Here is a 17719-nt window from a genome sequence, read left to right as displayed (position 1 = left end):
ATATTAAAACATAATATGGATAGCCACTTGTCATATAAGGCCATCGAACCACCACTATTGATGAATATAAGTATCTTGTGGAACAAAAGATCATCATCATCATCACTAAGTACCATTTATCATTAAAATTTTCTAAATTAATAGTGACAAATGTTTTGAAATGATATCTGGTGTGAGCAGTGAATTTACCTGTCGTTACCGATACCTATAAATGAATAACTTGTTGTAAAATACCTTATACATAGTTAGCCACTAAAGTTAAATAATAAGGTTTCCTGATGAGTATAACCTAGTGTCTGCTTATTTACCAGAACATGTTAACTGTTTCCTGATGGGTATAACCTAGTGTCTTCAAGGTCCGAGTGAATAGGTTGCTTATCACCAGACGTGCTCCATCATCGCTTACCACCAATAGTTAGTGGTCAAACGTCGACCCATCAAATATTATAAGATAAAAATATTTTAACCGATTCCTCAAACAACACTAACAGTAAAAACATTAAACCAACACAAATATTGATCACATTTTTCCTGTACTAGCTCAATCATTTAGAAAATAGATGAGAATCTAAACTAAAGTGTGAAATTATCTTTTAAAAATTAGCTGGCGAGATTAGATCTTCGTGCGGTCTAAACCATTTATGGCATCGGTAAACTGCAACTGAAGCATAAATATATTGCGGTTAGTTGTAGGAAACTTTAAGGTAACAAAAATATTAGTTTACATTGTTAAAAATAGGTTTGTTAATCTTCTATCCTAACTCTGATTATTACGCTAATTGTTAAAAGGATTTTGTCTACTTAGAAAAGATTTAGATATAAAAATATTACATACGTATAAACAACCCCGTTTGTACTCCTGCTTTTCGAGTCAGAGCCCCGCTAACCCGCTAGGCAGTCCGCAGTATCGAAATAGATACATACCTGAAAGTCAAATCTTGGAAGACCCTTAGCAGGGCGATATCGGCTGCCAAGGTGTACCTGTCGAAGGCCTCGTGAACGATCATTAGCACTACCGTCAGCATCGTGGCGCCTCGGTCCGCGTAGTTTTCACCCACCACTATTCCCAACTGATCCAGTGGGACACTGTAATTTTATAACATAGCATGTATAACAGAATAATATAACATCCTTAAATGCGTAAACAAAGAAAAGATTCCTATAATAACTCTGCCTGATGTAGTTGCACTCAAACTACAAAATTTTATCTTACTAAATCTTTTTTCTAAAGAACAAGAGGTGTAAATATCAAAAATGCCTCAAAGTCCCGAGAAAATCTTAAAACACGGAAATAGACTCATCCATTGAGGAGCATCATTTCATTTTTATTTCTCCAATAAAACCAGGAAAACAGCTTTGCAGCTGTTGCTCCGTTCCGATTTTTAAGAAGGTCTGGTGAGATTACTGATTGCATCTAACTCTTATATCCGAATGCCCAACGTATTAAGAAAATATATCTTCAACGTTTGCAGTTTTATAGCTGGCTTTAGACTAAAAGATACCTCTTTTATATCTGAATCAGTACACCCGTTTATTTAGATTTTGTTACACGATACCGTAAACCTACATTTACTGCAGCAACTTTCTATAATTCCGTATTCGCAAACGAATTATGATTCAATAAACTCTTGAACGAAAAATACAAACTTTGTCAGAAATTCATTACAAACCCAATGTTGCATTCTATGGGCGCTTGTGAGGCGGGAACTACAACCCATGACTCAGGTCGTTGAACCCGTCTGCTATCGCCATGATGATAGGTCTTAATAAACGGCGATAGGTTTAAAATCTTTTCCAGAAATAACAACATAACGGTAAAACGGGGTGAATAGATTTCAGAACTAGTTAGATGCATTTAGAGAACATTTTCCCAACATTTATTCACACCTTTTCTGTATTTATTCACAGCGTTTTACGATACTAGAAAAATTCTTACTAAGAAATATTTCAATCAAAATGTTCAACAAGAAATACACAAGAAGTCAATCTTGTATTCCTTCTTGGCATCTTAAGTTATTATTTGTAAACATTCACCGTGAAAACCTCGCTCAAATTATATTTATTCACTACAGATTTTCAATCCACGCGCTACTACCAATCTTAGCAATTATAAGAAAATTGATTTAAAAGATTAACTAGATTTTTCTCGACTAATTGGTCTGGTCCGGTAAATCCTTAACTTCATTTTTATTGGAGAAAAAATATAAAATGTTGCAGAGCCGTGACATTTCTTAAGCTTACTTAGCGCCCAGTGGTGCAGACTGTAGCGGAAGCTAGAATGTAGCGGTAGCAGCATATTTCTTGTCCCAGGTAATTAGTTAATGGAGAAGAGGAACGTAATTCAATCTCGGATAATATTAGCTGTTAGCTGGATGTATTAGGCGCGCAGTAACCATATTCATTAACTCACTCGATCAAAGGATGTGCCACAGTGACGAACAAGTTTTTAGTAAGCACAGTCGCCACCGTATAGTGCATTATGCATCGCCTTACACTCGCTATGTACGGATGTTCCCGGATTGTCACACGCATGCCCTTGAAAACCTGCAATTAATCAGGACACATGTAGAAGTATTCTTGTAATCTTACAATTTTCATATTAACAAATATTTACTTCGAATATAAAAGTAGATAAGATGTTTTAATACCGCAGTTATAGCGGGCCATACATGTCCTATTAAAACGATGCCATACCAAGAATGTATGAGGGTTTCTATACAACAATGGCTATCGGAAAATACCATCAATTGTTTCCCCATTTGCAGCGCACTTTTAACTGCGTACGGTACAGCTTTTATTAGATATACGATCTCATTATTTTCTACCCGAGCCAGATCAAAGCGTTATTGCATTCTTTTTCAATATGAATAAAAGTAAAACATCTTATATTAATTGTTATTGTAATATAGACTTACAACCAATTATATTTTAATGAAACTTTATACAATCTAGATTCAGCAAACCTTTCTGTTGAGTGTTGGTATATCTCCCGCATTCCAAAAATTACTTTCTTCCGACTGTACACTAGCTGATTTCAGTTTGGTGTTCTTACCGTGATCATAATATGAATGAGACTGGAAACAAATGCCAACCCCAAACATAAAAATAAGTAAAAAGCACAGCATTTCACATTTATCTGTAAATAAAATGATCTATTGTTAGAGTCGGGTATATTGGATTTCAAATATTTAAGCGTTGTCGGAGAAAAGCATTATCGGGGATAATACGGGGTGAGGTTTAGTCCATGTGTAAAGAATAAGATCAATATAAGCTCCCAAGAGTCATTCGTGAGCTCAATTAGGGCGGAGATGTGGTCACTAATATGTTTACGTCACCGTCATATAGGAGCGGTTGGTCGGAGTGAGGTCCCGTACTATGTACGCCGATCATATTGCGTCCAGTCTTGCAATAATTGATTGTGCACGGAGCTTAGATACAGATGTGATTGGAACCGTGATAGCTCAGGCCACGAATTCGATAACCTGATACTGCCATATTGTTTGAAGGCAGTGACGTAACGTCGGCAACGTCTCGATGCGTCTCAACTCCACCGACTACACAGATAGCTAATTACATTTATGTAACTACTGAATCTTCAAACTTTGTGTTTTCATATTCTATTAGTTTAGTTGATACAAATTAATGTTTTTCTAGAAGAAAATAATACTTATATCATAAGCTCACGCGACTGATTTTGTCAAAGATATCCTCTGTCAAATTAAAGCTTAGGATCTGAAAACTTATACGTAGTATTATTTCACAAATACTGTAACGAGACTTGAATAAATAACTGAAATTTTACTTCATGTTTTTATAAAAGTAGACATCATTCCTTTTGTTATGACTAGATATTTTGTGGAATGTATTTTTGAATAACAGTCTTTGAGTATCTATTCTAAGATATATTTTAAGGTCTATTTTCGATGACATGTCAGCTGTTACTGAGTGACACAATGCATGTAACTATAGTAACAACTAACATGTCGGCACTCAGACTCAGACTGCCACTGATCGTCTGCGAAAATCCATTAAAGGATAATCCAGGAGAGATTTCAGACGTTGCATTGGCAGCCTTCGCGCCGCTACCATGCCACCAATATTTACAATTAGACGCATAAATATTATAGATCAGCATGCCAATCAACAGACTATAATATATGCAAATGGATTCGCTGATGGATAAATTGGAAACGGTAAACTAGATGAGGATAAACGGCAACCACTTTTGCAAGGATGACCTCGTAATTTGATTTGCCACAAACATTAAAAGATATTTATAAAGTGTACTTACAACAGCTTAAAATATCCAATTTCATGATCTCAGTTTCGTTGATAGGTATTATCAATCTGACACTCATAATCTATTAGGTTCTGCTAATAGTAGGGATGTATAATAAGGATCATTCATTAAATCAAACTCAGAGAAAGGCTACTAACATTTTATTAGTAAAACTTATAAATAATCAAACTACGAAAACTACAAATTACAACGCTAACGTCTCATTAAACTAAATTAAAAATAAATTATGTTCTATATAAAACCTCAAAACTAGTTTAAAAAAAACCTTTTGCATACTTACGTAAATAATTTTAATCTGCCGTCCCTTTCTATAAATCATCGATATCATGAATATTTATGGACACCACTAGTGCCTGAATACATGGTTTACTAAATTTTCAGTGAGTTAGCAAACGAATTGATAATGATACACCTGTTATTCGACTAACTAGATTATTCACATTTCTATGCATTCGGGCATCCGACTGTGGCTATCGATGTACTTTACTATGAGTCCTATGATAATAAGTGTTCATCATTACCATCGGATCTATTATAGAACTTTTTATTTCTAATTATTATAAGCCTCTTTACAGTAAATGTCGGAGTAGCTCATAGGTTTAAGACGCCCGCCGCTCATATGTATGAGGGCGTGGTGGGTTCGAAACCCGACAAGCAACAATGAGATATTTCCCGAGTTATATTTATGTAGTTTCTTAAATTATTTCGTCACCATAACATAGTGAGGAAACCAGGTCCTATAATTCCTAATTATAAATTTAAAATCGCTAATCCTCCTAAAGCAAACGTGATGATTAATGTTCAAACCTTCTCAGTGTGAAAAGAGGCATTTGCTCAGCAACAGGCACTTACCCTGTTGATGATGATTATAATTACAATAAATTATTAAAACGGGACATGAACGAAGTGTCTGTTAAATTAAAAGGCTACGTAATCAGCTACGAGCAATCGCTACGAGGCGTAGCGCCGTAGCACCTTTACCGTAGCATTTTTAGATAGCGCACGTCACGATGTCTTTTTGTCGCGTCTATTTTTAATGTTGAAGGAGACAGTTTATTTCTAATTAGATGTTAATGTTTTCTTTTTCCAGCTAATTATTCTTTTTTGTTTGTATTCAAATTGCAAAACATGTTTATATTAAATTCTGTTTATATATTTTAGTTCCTCGTCAATTGTATTATTATTCTTCCCTTTCCTATGAGGTTTTGCATTACGATAAAGCTGTTTAAAATACATGTGTTATTAAATAAGAAATTATTCCTGTGCTAGTGTAGTAGCTTTGGGTTCTGCCGTGCTTGGCGTGGCTATATGCACGTATGCACGCTGGGGCCAGGCCGCTGGTCGCGAGCGCTCCATCACGCCCAAGCACGAAGCTGCACTGCTGCCCGTGCCGCCGAACGCACGAGTACTTGACGTTGACAACGAATGCACTGAGATCACCTGCAACAATATAAACTTGTTTAATTTAATTAAAAATAATCTATAAGAAAAAGGACTGATTAAAGAAGAAGGCATAAAATATGTAAATGAGGATATATAATATTGCTATAAATGTTTATAAAATATTAATATTTCAAAAGATCAGCCTGTACTTTAAAAATATAAAACATCTACAATGTAGATTCTACACATATTTTGTAAGCTAACGAATCTCAATTTGAAAGCAATGCATATTATATTATTATGGCGTGCAGACGAAATTGAACCTTGTGATGGGAAAATTTTACGGTCGACTAGACATCTTCAGGATGGGTCTATTTAATTAAATCAATTAGTTTAAGTTGTTCCTTAGTGAAGTGTAAGATGCAGGGTTGCACGACAGCTAAACAAATAAGGCTAGACAGCTGACCATTTCATAATTTGAATATACGATTAATTTAGGAAATTTGATGTTAACCGCAGATTCGCCTGCTTAGTTAAAAACTGAATTAAAAAATAGCTACGTTACGATATAAGAAAAAGACAAGTAAATTAAAATCTTCTCATTTATAACACTAGCATTACAGTCCTTGTGATTTTTTATTACCTAAAAACCTAAACTGAGACATATAAGGACAATATACTTACTACCTACTTTATCTTAATCATCTACTTGGGGCATCACGAACAATATTAGAATGTAAATAGAGGAGACTCTCCTATAAATAGAAATTTAACACAATAGACTTAATACTTTGGCTTCTATGCATAAAAATCTCCGCTGGTACAACCATAAAAGTTTCAATTTTGCGGAAAAATTCTGAGACAAGCACTAAGCCTCTTAAAGTACAGCTAAAAAGGGGTCCCTATGCAATTCTGAATAGGGATCCGTGTATAATACTTTTATTTCACCTTTAAAGGTTTCTCACTTCATTACGTAACAGTTTTTTTAATTTTTCTTTACTTGCTGCTGCACGCGACTTCACCCGCTTTTCCGTGTTATAAAAAGTAGCCTATATTGTGTATATGTTATTGGAGATCATAATCTATCCCTGTTCCAAATTTCATTCTGATCCCTTTAGTCGTTTTGCGTGAAGAAGAAACAAAAAAACTAACAACAACATTCAAAATTTCGCTTTTATTATATTAGTAGGGTAAAAAGAAATATTTGTTTCTTTATGTACTGTTTTACAATCATGTTCATGTACGAAGTAGCTTCGTGACAAACAAATATGAAAAGTCTAAAGTTTTTTTTTAATAGAGAACTTCAGAATTTTATTGTGCGACTTTACACTTTTTTAACATGGGTACCAAAATCCTTCTCCTAAGTCTGAAAAATACTATGCTGAAAACCGCATCAAAATCGGTTTCGCCAATCGCGCACAAACATACATACCTACATACATACAGAGGTCAAACTGAGAACCTCTTTTTTCGAAGTTGGTTAAAAATATTGTTGTTGTGTATGACAACACTTTCAAGTTAAGTCTGGTAAAGTTACTTATCAAACAACTTCCCTATTGTGTTCGATTTGAAAAATATTGTTAAGTTCCACGATACTGCATTCTGAATACAGACCCATTGTGTGCCCGCCTTATAATAAAACCGTTATTTTATTTTGTACTTAAAAAGTATATGGAATCGTTAACACACGGGCCAAACACATTTCACATAATTTTCACAATTCAGCTGATATAATTATGCTAATTTTGTATTGGACAAATTCACAATAGCTATTGTCTCCGTTGTTTCGAAATTAAATGAAATTCGAGTGTTCTGTGTAAACTGAACATTTGTCAAACAAATACGCACTGTTTCAGGGTTAAAACAATATCAATTTCATAGCAATTACATACAATATAATCGTGTGTTTGATCATGTTTAAGTGCGCATTCGATATTGGCTTTGTTCAGAAATGGCAATATAGTATTATCCAAATTTATGGGTAACATTTCATCTATCCACGTATCAAAATCACAAATGCATTCAACTTACCTTGGATCGATGGTGTAACAACGGTCGACTTTCTGAGGATGAGGCGTCCGCATCGATATTTCTCGAGTGGTAGTCCTGTGCCATCCGCAGGAACACCAACATAGCGACAGCAAGCATTCCGGCGTACACGAAAAATTCCGTCGCCTGCAAAATTTGACACGATGAAATTCAAATTCGATTTTATTCCCGCTGCAAACTCCGCCGTCGGTCGCTGGCAAAGACATACAGAATGATATCATATTTTTCTGTGAGCCAGTTGATTTAAAATGAAGTACCAATACTCAAAGCTTGTAAACTAATAACTACGAAGATCCTTAGTAGTTTGAGAAATGGAAGTAGGAGCGTTCGGGTACGTATTCAGCCATACTTCAGCATAAGAACTTCGCTTGAACGCATAGGTAAGTAGTCTTTAATGACTTTAAGCACAGGTTTACGAAATGTAGGTACTTTATTATGCGATAAGATACTAATTTTGCAAAGTAAAGCATCGTACAAATGTAGAAATTAATTTTGAATTTTAACAGCAGAATTTTGATCATTAATTGAATATAATGTTACTCTTTGATTATAAAAAGCATTAACGTGCAAAGGCGTTAATGCCTGCTGTAAAGGTAAATCATTAAGTCAAAAGCCTTATTCTTGGTCTATTCTATAGGTGTGTGGCGTAACTTGAGGCTTTGTGTCTAACTAGATAGAGGTAACTCAATTCCTTCATGGGGCGATGGTCAGAGCAGGCAATACTCCGATCTAATGCCAATCAGGCACTCCGATTGCCAACCAGATTTACTATTCAGTGAAGTACTTTGAGCTGGGTGTAAAGCCCGGACAGTATGGCATCTGTCTCTCTAATCTCTTTGAGATAATTCGATACAATACATGTCTGAAATCAATAGAGATACGTCGTGATGTAATAGGTATCCTGGAATATATCCCATTAGAGGCACTGCTGACTACCTAGCGGGTTTACTAGGGCTCCGGCTCGAAAAGCAGGAGTAGGAACGGAATGGTTTTTAGTCAGTAAGAGTCTGAGACTCCCTCTTGCCTCGATCAAGGCGGAAGAAGTCATTAGATGTTTTTCTCGACTCAATAGAGATGACAAACCTTTATGTAACAACATGCACTTTTTTTGTTTGACGTGCCTATAGGTATTATAAAAACAGTTTTTTTTGGCTATAGTAGTACTTATTTATTTAAGAAAAACTCATTTTGAAATCAGTCGGATTGGAGTAATTTGTGTAACTCTAAATCTTTAATGTTATTCATATCTGAAAATAACGACAGGCATAGGACAGATTTTGTAATCAATAACGTGCCCAAAATATTGTGCTGCGTGCCATCAATGACATACGTGCAAATGGTTCGCCATCCCTGCACTAGGCTGACTAACTACATTTACTATGTACCTTCCATTCAGGCAGCAGCATTCGGAAGATTATTGTTAACACCTGGTAGCATAGCTTCGAGCTTGAGTCTTAAGTAATTGTCAGACTATCTATCAATCGATGACAGTAACTAGTACCTATAGAATCCGATACAGCAGTCCTTTAATAACCTTCTTTGTAAATATCTTTATATACATAATTCTTCTGTAAGTCTGTATGTCACTGAACTTCTCTTAAACGACTGGACCGATTTTGAAGGTTTTTTTTTTCTGTGTGTTCAAGGGGATCTGAGAATGGTTTAGATTCACAATTTTGTCCGCTGGACAATGATTTTTTTATTTAATTTTTAATTTATTAGTAGTTGTTGATTTTGGAATGTTTTACATTGGATCCGACAGACGGCGCTACCATCGCAGTGTCAAATATTAATGACGTTAGATATTGTCATAACATTTGAATAATAATTTTCATCAAAAAGGTCCAGAATGTTTTAGCTTATTAAAAAAAATTCAAATTAAAGACGTGTAGACAGGACAACGTCTGTCGGGTCCGCTAGTATCATATACAATGTGATAGGGTTGGGACTTCTAACCCGTTAAGGCTGAGTACTACATCTAATTTTATCGCCAAAAAAAATAATATGGGGGGTTGAACCCCTAATTGAAAATATTGAAAAATAGTGATTTTTCGGTAAAAATAATTCACAAATGATTTTTTTTCTCACCAAAACATTATCAAACATATGAAAAAAGTAATGAATTAGTTAGCCAAGGTTATTAGCTACCGTTTGTCGTTTTTTTGTTTCTATGACGCATACAACCTTTGATATCAAAAAAAGTTAAAAAAATATTAAAATAGCCATAATTTTTAGGGGGAGGGGATTCGACCCATTCGACCCCCGACTTTTGTTCATAAAATTAGGTGTAGAACTCAGCCTTAACGGGTTAGAAGTCTCACACCTATCACATTGTATAATTAACAAATAGCGTGTTATATGTCATGTGAAAAATGTGGAGAGAAACGAGAGAGGAGAGAGTGGCATTATGCCGTAATAATTCATTCGATACTGCAACGTGGCAATTAGCGGTGGGAAATCATTTCAACGTCAATTTTTAATACAAAATCCGTTGAGCCGTTCATTACATAAAATATACTTATATTATGTAAAATCAGTACATTAATGTTCCTGGAAATTCGTATAAAACTTATAATCCTCTTACCTATCGTGGATCCGGGAAGTGTAAAAAGCGTTGTAAAGAATATTTAAACACTGTTTTTCTAGCACCCATATTAATAAGCTTCAATTCAAGCGAACGTCTATCCCTACCCTTTGTTTTAAGATTATAATATCAATAGTACTTGCTATCAAATATGCTAAAAGCGGCTAATAAATTATTAATGTACTCTATCTTTGCTCACATTAACGTTACTTATGAGCTGTTTCTATATGTCACGTCATAATAGGAGTTCTATAATGTATTTATTTCTTTTAGGATGTGATAAGAGAATAGTTAGGAAGTTTCACTAATGACTTATTAAAGTTAAGTATTAGTTGTCGTATTTGGCCTAATATTTTGTGATAGGTATCGAGAAATCAAAGGACTTAAATCGATTTATAAGTCGGGATTACGAGTACAAAATACATAAGACAATTTTTCAAAACTTTTGTTGGACAATCTAGTCATACTTTGACACTATCTCCAGGTCAACGAGACGAGTACCTAAATAAACTTTTGTCCCTTACTTGATCTGATTAACACCGTAATGCGTGGCTTCTGAGTAAATTGACGAGCTTATCTGAAGGATCATAGACTCATAAATCATCGTTATGACGTGAATGCTCCAACAGCCTGATTTGTTGCCATAATAATTATTAGCTAATGTGTTGCCACATGCCAAATGTATTAAACACACATATCATGTTTAATTTATCTGGAATCCCACGTCGCATTACATGAGCTTATTGGCTATTCTAGTACTTACAGTGCTATATCAAACACATACATGTATAATATTATGTTATTCAATTTGAATATTCCTGTTTCCATTAAAATCAATTCATTAAGTGGTATAAAAATACGTTTATAGACCGTACATGTTTATATCCTCGTTCCACGTAACATTTTTCACAGCAATAAAAAATAAACGTAGAAATCCTTGAAGAAATTACTTGTCGGCCTCACCGACCGCAATTTGACCCGAGATTCCCCCGATCTCTAATACAATTTGTACCGGGCAACCGTTCAAGAAGTGTATATTTTTATTTCTTTCCTATTACAGCGGGGAAATATAATTAGCAATCTCTTTACAGACGTGGTGTGGTCGACATTGCTGACAAGCTACCGCCTTGATAACAACACGCTCACGATAAACTTATTTAATAATCTGTTTCACGCCGTGGTACGTACGAGTGTCACAATATTTCAAACGGAACTGTTACCAAGTGATACATATAATAATATATTGAAGCACGCTTCTAAGCATTTGCTTCTATTAAACCTCAAACTGAATCGGGTACCAATCGTTTCTAATGTCAACACTTCGTGTTTGTGTATTAGCGATAGATAGACATTCCGTATTATGCGCACAGTGTGCTGCGGCTTAGTTTCAAGGATTAAGCATAGTACTCCGTCTAGACGAGCTGGTATTATAGAGAAATTATCAACATGTATTTATTCGAGCCAATATATATCGCGGTGGTTTAAGGCGCCTATACATCAGAGTGCGAGTTCCAAATCTACTGGCGAGTACCAATGGACTTTTTCCGAGTTATATGTATTTTTTAAGATAATCTAAGGAAACCTGTGCTTATAATCTTATCATATGTTTAAATTTTCGCCAAGCCACATTAAGTAAGCGTGGTGATTAATGCTCAAACCTTCCCCGTGTGAGAAGAGACCTTTTGTCAGCAGTGGTGACTTTTAGGCTGACGATGTGATTCGACCCAGTAAATCGTTACCTATAAATTAAAAGTATGAAATTGATTTTAAAATGTCAGTTCAAAATGCACAAAGCAACGCAGATTTCAAAAAGCTAGCGCCTATTTGGAGTGAAAAGCTAATTGATATCAATACTCGATATGATTTCCCATGATCAACGATACCAAATATACGATTTTCAATAGAAGTCACAGTTGCAATAAATGTTGCACACAGCGTTACCAGTAAAATGGCTGGTATAATCCATAATCAACTTACCCTCGATTGAAATATCTTGGTCTGGGCAACGAGAATGACGATCAAGTTTCCGAACGCTACTGAGACGTACCAAGCTGCTATAGTTATAGTCTTCATACTTTTTGGTGCCTGTAACAAAATTTGGAATTACTCTATAGACATAATGTTAATATGAAAATTAAAATCTGTTTGTGTCTGTTTTCCTTTATTAGTATTGGAACTTAAATAAAAATCATGGTTTACTCATGTAAATTAATGGAGAAAATCTCTACTAGTTTCAAGTCACAGAGGGAATCTTCATCAACTTCAGCAACACTGCCAGCGCCAACGCACGGTCTTACCAGTATGCTGCGCACGCTGCTCATGATGAAGAATCCCTCTGTGACTCGAAACTAGTTGAGCTTTTCTCAATTTATTTACGTGTGTAAACCGTGATTTTTATTGGAACATTGTTAGTATCAACCCTAACAATTGAAACGTTGAACAATAATTGTAAATTGATTGTTGCAAAAACATAGTCATTATATTGCATAAGATTTCCGTACTCAAAAAACTGATGAAAATTATTTTTGTATACAAATCTCAATCTTATGTATCCTTCTTACCTGTGTAAATGAAAATTCAAGTCCAGACACAGCAAACATGATCTCAGCAACGGAGACCAGCAGATATTGCGGCACTATCCAGGCCAGATGCAGCTCGTTTGGAGGATTGGGTGCATGCAGTACCGCTGCATCCAGCCTGCCGAGCCGCTCTCTCAAGCACAGCACGTACACTCCACCAGCTCGAAGGTACCCCTCACCAGAGCCTGACATTTCACCGTCTGCGCTCAGCGCTCGCCATCGAAACCTGGACGAAGACAGATTTGTACCTAGATTTCCAAGACTTTAGTATTTTGTATCGCTCTTATTAAGATACATTTTCATATCTTTCTATCTAAGTATGTATTATCAGGACTATGTATGCAGCACACGCAAATGTGTCTCAGAATATACTTCCTTCGTAGCAGGTTCGATTCCCGCACGGACCAACTCATTGTGTGAACCAAAAAATATTGTTTCGAGTCTGGGTATCACGTGTATGTTTGTAAACGCACTCATGACACAGGAGGAAATTCTAGTGAACAACGTTGAAATTAAGATAAAAAAATCAAACAAAGAAAATACAAACAGATCGTATGAAAATTACTTCTACCATGAAATAACAATTCTGTAACTTCAAGCTAGATTAATTCTTAGACTCTTACGTTCCTTTAGGAAAATACCTTCGCAATGAAAACGATCTTTCCATAAATGTAACATTTCCTTTGAATCAGTTTTATTTTATTTAAATAGAAAACTGAACAATAGTTTACGATTAATTAAATACTTTTTCAAAGTCTTTGAATATTATAAAGATACGACTTCACAAAGGAACTTTGTAGATATTATTATTATATTTTTGTAACATGCTCTGTTTCCTTAAACAATAATAACTTATAACTAATACTTGAATTCAAATGTTGTATCAGACCAAAGGAGACAAACACGAAACTTTGATATTAATCGGTAATAGATTGACTCATTCTATAAATCGACTACTACCTATTTTCAACCATAATTGCATTTCAATCCTGTCCGGAGTGACTGTTCAATACCTTACCCTTTATGCATTTATTATTATGCCCTTCACAACAACCTTTAGTGGCTATAAAGTTCAATTTCCAATAAAATGGATTGACATTTATAATCCTTTAACACGAGAAAGATATTTAATATGACATGACGGAACCTCGCTTGGCAGCGAAACAAGCGACGCTTTGATGTGATTGTGGAACATTGACTGCGATGGCAACACACTGAAGAATATTGAAAGGACTTTAAAAGGTTATGACATTCTTTTTTTTATTAAAAAACATATTTTCCTTGCTGTACCAGACAGAGCCCACAATGGTTTGTATGCTAACCAATGAAAACACCTTTTTTTAAGGGGGGAAAATCATTAAATGACTTCATTCACCTTGGGCGAGGCGAGAGAGACTCTTACTAACTAAATACTACCCCACACCCACGAGTAGGAACGCGTGCAGTTCGAGCCGGAGCCCCGGTAAACCCACTAGTAGGTAGTCCTAAGCTCCGGATCAGGCATCAGCCATACTGGGTGATCTGATCTGTGGTGGTCTGATGTCTCTTTGAGGCGCGCGCGGAACGCAACGCGCCGCACGCACAGGTCTAATTCTGGTCGGGCGGCGAGCTACCCTTGCTCGCTGTCCGCAGACCCGCACTTACGGTGGCCAGATATCGTCGCGGGAATGTTAACACCTAACTCAAACATTGTGGAATGTAATGTCTTGAATTTGTATGTGAAAGGTATTCCATGTTCATGACCCATAAGGCTTGTTTTGCCTGCCAGCTATAGATTTCTTTTATGAAGTTGTTACATTATATTAAATTGTCATGTCACCATGCACCATTGTCAAACAATCACTGGTATCACACAATTCACAAAAACGAGCCCATCAAATGTTTTTTCATAACAAAAGCTTTATATTTCAACAGAATGATGAATGAAAGTGCCGTTATTTTGACATAAATGTCATTTTATATTTTAAAAAATCATATGAAGGAACAAATGTCAACTGATATATTTTAGTGTAACTTTATTCAGCGATTTTTGTGAATAAAAAAGTGAAATACGAGTATGTCTTTTATTATGTATACTGAAACTGAACGATTATGCCTAATTGCCTCCACGCCAATGATATTCGAATTTCCTATAAAACAACTTTAATCCTGGACTTATGAAATGATATATTAACTATGGAATATATTGAATTTATTTATGACTAGCTTATTTTCACAAACAGGAATTCCCAATACTTGACTGTATTAATTCTACAAGCATAACGAAAGGTAAATACTTCAGTAAGTCATTAATGCTTGGCAAAGACAGTGTTGCAAAAGTACTGGTACCTGCACGACATTGGCATTAAATAATATTCTAATCAGTTACTTCAGTAGCCATCAATTACCAAAGCTTTAGGCCTCCAATTAAGAAAAAAAACTTAAAAGGATGACTGCCTATATGGTACTTGTTTCGAATTAAGTTTCCTCGTCAAAAAGCGTGTAATTTTAAAGAAATGCTATACCAAAATTCAAGGTTCGAAAACATATACCTTTTACAGTCCAATACTATCCAATTATCCACATATTTACACGTAAATAATTTATCATCCCCTAGAATTTTCATTGACCCCTTGCTCGATAGATGGCGTTGTACAAAACCGAACGTTTGCTGAATCGCGCTATGGTTTCGTTCCAAGCCGACTACATATACCGGCGGGCGACGCGTGGAAATATAGGGAGAGGTGATCTCTCTAAGAAGAAGGGCTCATGCAGTAGCGTGTATCCATATTTTTGAATAGGACTGTCTGCATTGCTGCAGGTCAGTTCTAATAAATACTTTAAAAATATGTAATGCCATGCTATGTTTTGGCCCTCATGTTGTATTAAACGAGTTAAAATTATCTTACTGAGCTTTAATACAATATTTTGACAAGTTTTGATTGACATCACCACGATTCTATAGAAATGTGAAGGAACAATTTTCATTAATTAATTTCATTTCATTTCATCCCATGTATCATGGGTCTGTCTTATCATAAACAGGGTACGATTATTGCTAAGAATAATGCCCTTGTTAAGAATATACGGAAAAATCCCTATTTATAATACTTTTGCCTGAAGCGAATTGAAAAATTCTAATAATATAACTGAACTCAGTAAAAAATAAAAAATAAAAAAGTTTTATCCAAAACCTTAAACAATACGTGAATTAATTAAATGCGGATTATATCACACACATTAGATCGCTGCTTACGTACGAACGATAAATAAATCGAAATAATCATGTCACTCTACGTTTAGCACGGCGGCCGGAAGTCAGCACTGAGACCTTGCTTGCTTGCAATTTGGATTTTATGTCTCCTTTTGTTCAATTATGTTATTACGTAACTACAACTTGTCCACCTTGTTAAATTTGAAGCTTAAATATCGATATTCTTATTACTACCTTGTAGTACTTCATCAATGTTTTGGCAAAGAATTCAAATTATTCCCTATCATGTTATACCTTATCAGAAAGCTGAAGAATTGTAGATATTTTAACGCACATTTGCAGCACAGTTGTCATAGATTTTTTTTTAATATCTTACAAAGAAAAACAACTTATCACAAATTTATTTCTTTTTTTAACATTCGATCGTCTGCTACGACTCAGTTGGTACAGTTATTTACAGTTTTAGTGTTTAAAATAATAAAGCAACTAATCTACTACACAAAAAAGCAAAAACAAAACAAAATTTAGCCACCAAAGACAAAACAAGGGAGAAATACCCAAAAAAATGGGAAATTTTATCAAAAAAGTTAAAATGCCGATAATTTGAAAACGGTTAAGTTTGGGATATGGGGTCCCATGGTCAAATCAGTCAGGAATGATGTAAACTATCACGTCTTAAAGGATTTAGGTCGACTTAACCTTTAACCCGATTATTTTAGCTTATGGTATTAGCATTAGAATTTTATGTCTAAAAATCTGTCTATACATATATATGTGTGATACTAAGCAAATAATCAACCCAAGTACCTAAGGCCGATTTCTAGGTTTTACTAAAAACGAGTTGTTAATATGTGTTGCTAAGTAAAAAATCCAAGAAATTTTGCTAATTTATTTGTGTATAAGGAACGTGTGTAGATGGACCGACAATCTCGTAATGCATAATGGTAGCTTGTCGTTCTACGTGGAGGACTAAAGAAGAGGCCTTTGTTAAGAGCAGAAGAATGTCCTTCGGCTGATGATGGTAATGATGATTTATATGTTGTTCCTTACATAATCAAGGGACCACAGGGTCCCGGACCTTGGAAGGCGTACGAGGGGCCGAAGCCAACTCGCAGAGGCCCGTTGAACAATTTTAATCTAAATGTAATGGGACATCAGCCGGCGATTATCCCTGTATGCACTATGGAAGTACACCAAAGGACAATCCCCGGTTGATGCAGGACTATTGTGAGGTATGATAGGTAAAAGGAAATGATAGGGATATGGGTGTGGATGGCTGTGGAATAGTTAACCGGTTAACTATGGGGACTATGGCCCCTGCCCAGGGGCAGGGGCCATAGTCCCCATAGTTCCCCATAGTCCCCATACTGTTTATCCGTATTTTTCAATATTGGTCAGGACCAATATTGAAAAATACGGATAAACACAGGGGGTACTCGCAAACTCAATAGTGGGCCCCGACGGAAACGGCCGCTGTAGCGACAAGGGAAGCAACATCCGTTGAGCTACTTGAGGAAGGGGGGGCATCCCACGGCTATCAGAGCAATCCCGGAAGTACGGTCAAGACCCCAACCAGCATCTTACTGGGATACGTCCTTCCCCCAAGTGGAGCTGAAGGCAACTCCACTCTT

The 17719-nt window shown here is 35.7% G+C and overlaps 2 protein-coding genes across 2 annotated transcripts in view; both read right to left on the bottom strand.

Annotated features, from left to right (window-relative positions):
- The window catches only part of LOC118264253 (trypsin delta-like), a 40363-nt gene extending 36738 nt beyond the window's left edge, over positions 1-3625 (bottom strand). The window contains exons 1-4 of the mRNA XM_035576744.2: positions 3336-3625; positions 2964-3136; positions 2411-2544; positions 925-1086 (exon numbers count right to left, since the gene is read on the bottom strand). Of these exons, the coding sequence (XP_035432637.2) occupies positions 925-1086; positions 2411-2544; positions 2964-3136; positions 3336-3390 (524 nt within the window). The 5' untranslated portion in view covers positions 3391-3625. The remainder of the gene's footprint in view (positions 1-924; positions 1087-2410; positions 2545-2963; positions 3137-3335) is intronic.
- An 800-nt stretch (positions 3626-4425) lies between these two features.
- The window catches only part of LOC118264341 (uncharacterized), a 69745-nt gene continuing 56451 nt past the window's right edge, over positions 4426-17719 (bottom strand). The window contains exons 24-27 of the mRNA XM_050704571.1: positions 12878-13121; positions 12294-12401; positions 7715-7858; positions 4426-5740 (exon numbers count right to left, since the gene is read on the bottom strand). Of these exons, the coding sequence (XP_050560528.1) occupies positions 5555-5740; positions 7715-7858; positions 12294-12401; positions 12878-13121 (682 nt within the window). The 3' untranslated portion in view covers positions 4426-5554. The remainder of the gene's footprint in view (positions 5741-7714; positions 7859-12293; positions 12402-12877; positions 13122-17719) is intronic.

Source organism: Spodoptera frugiperda, chromosome 25 (assembly GCF_023101765.2).
Source record: "Spodoptera frugiperda isolate SF20-4 chromosome 25, AGI-APGP_CSIRO_Sfru_2.0, whole genome shotgun sequence".
Lineage (NCBI taxonomy): Eukaryota > Metazoa > Arthropoda > Insecta > Lepidoptera > Noctuidae > Spodoptera > Spodoptera frugiperda.
Note: the sequence above shows the minus strand (reverse complement) of the source record. Positions and strands in the feature narration are given on the sequence as shown.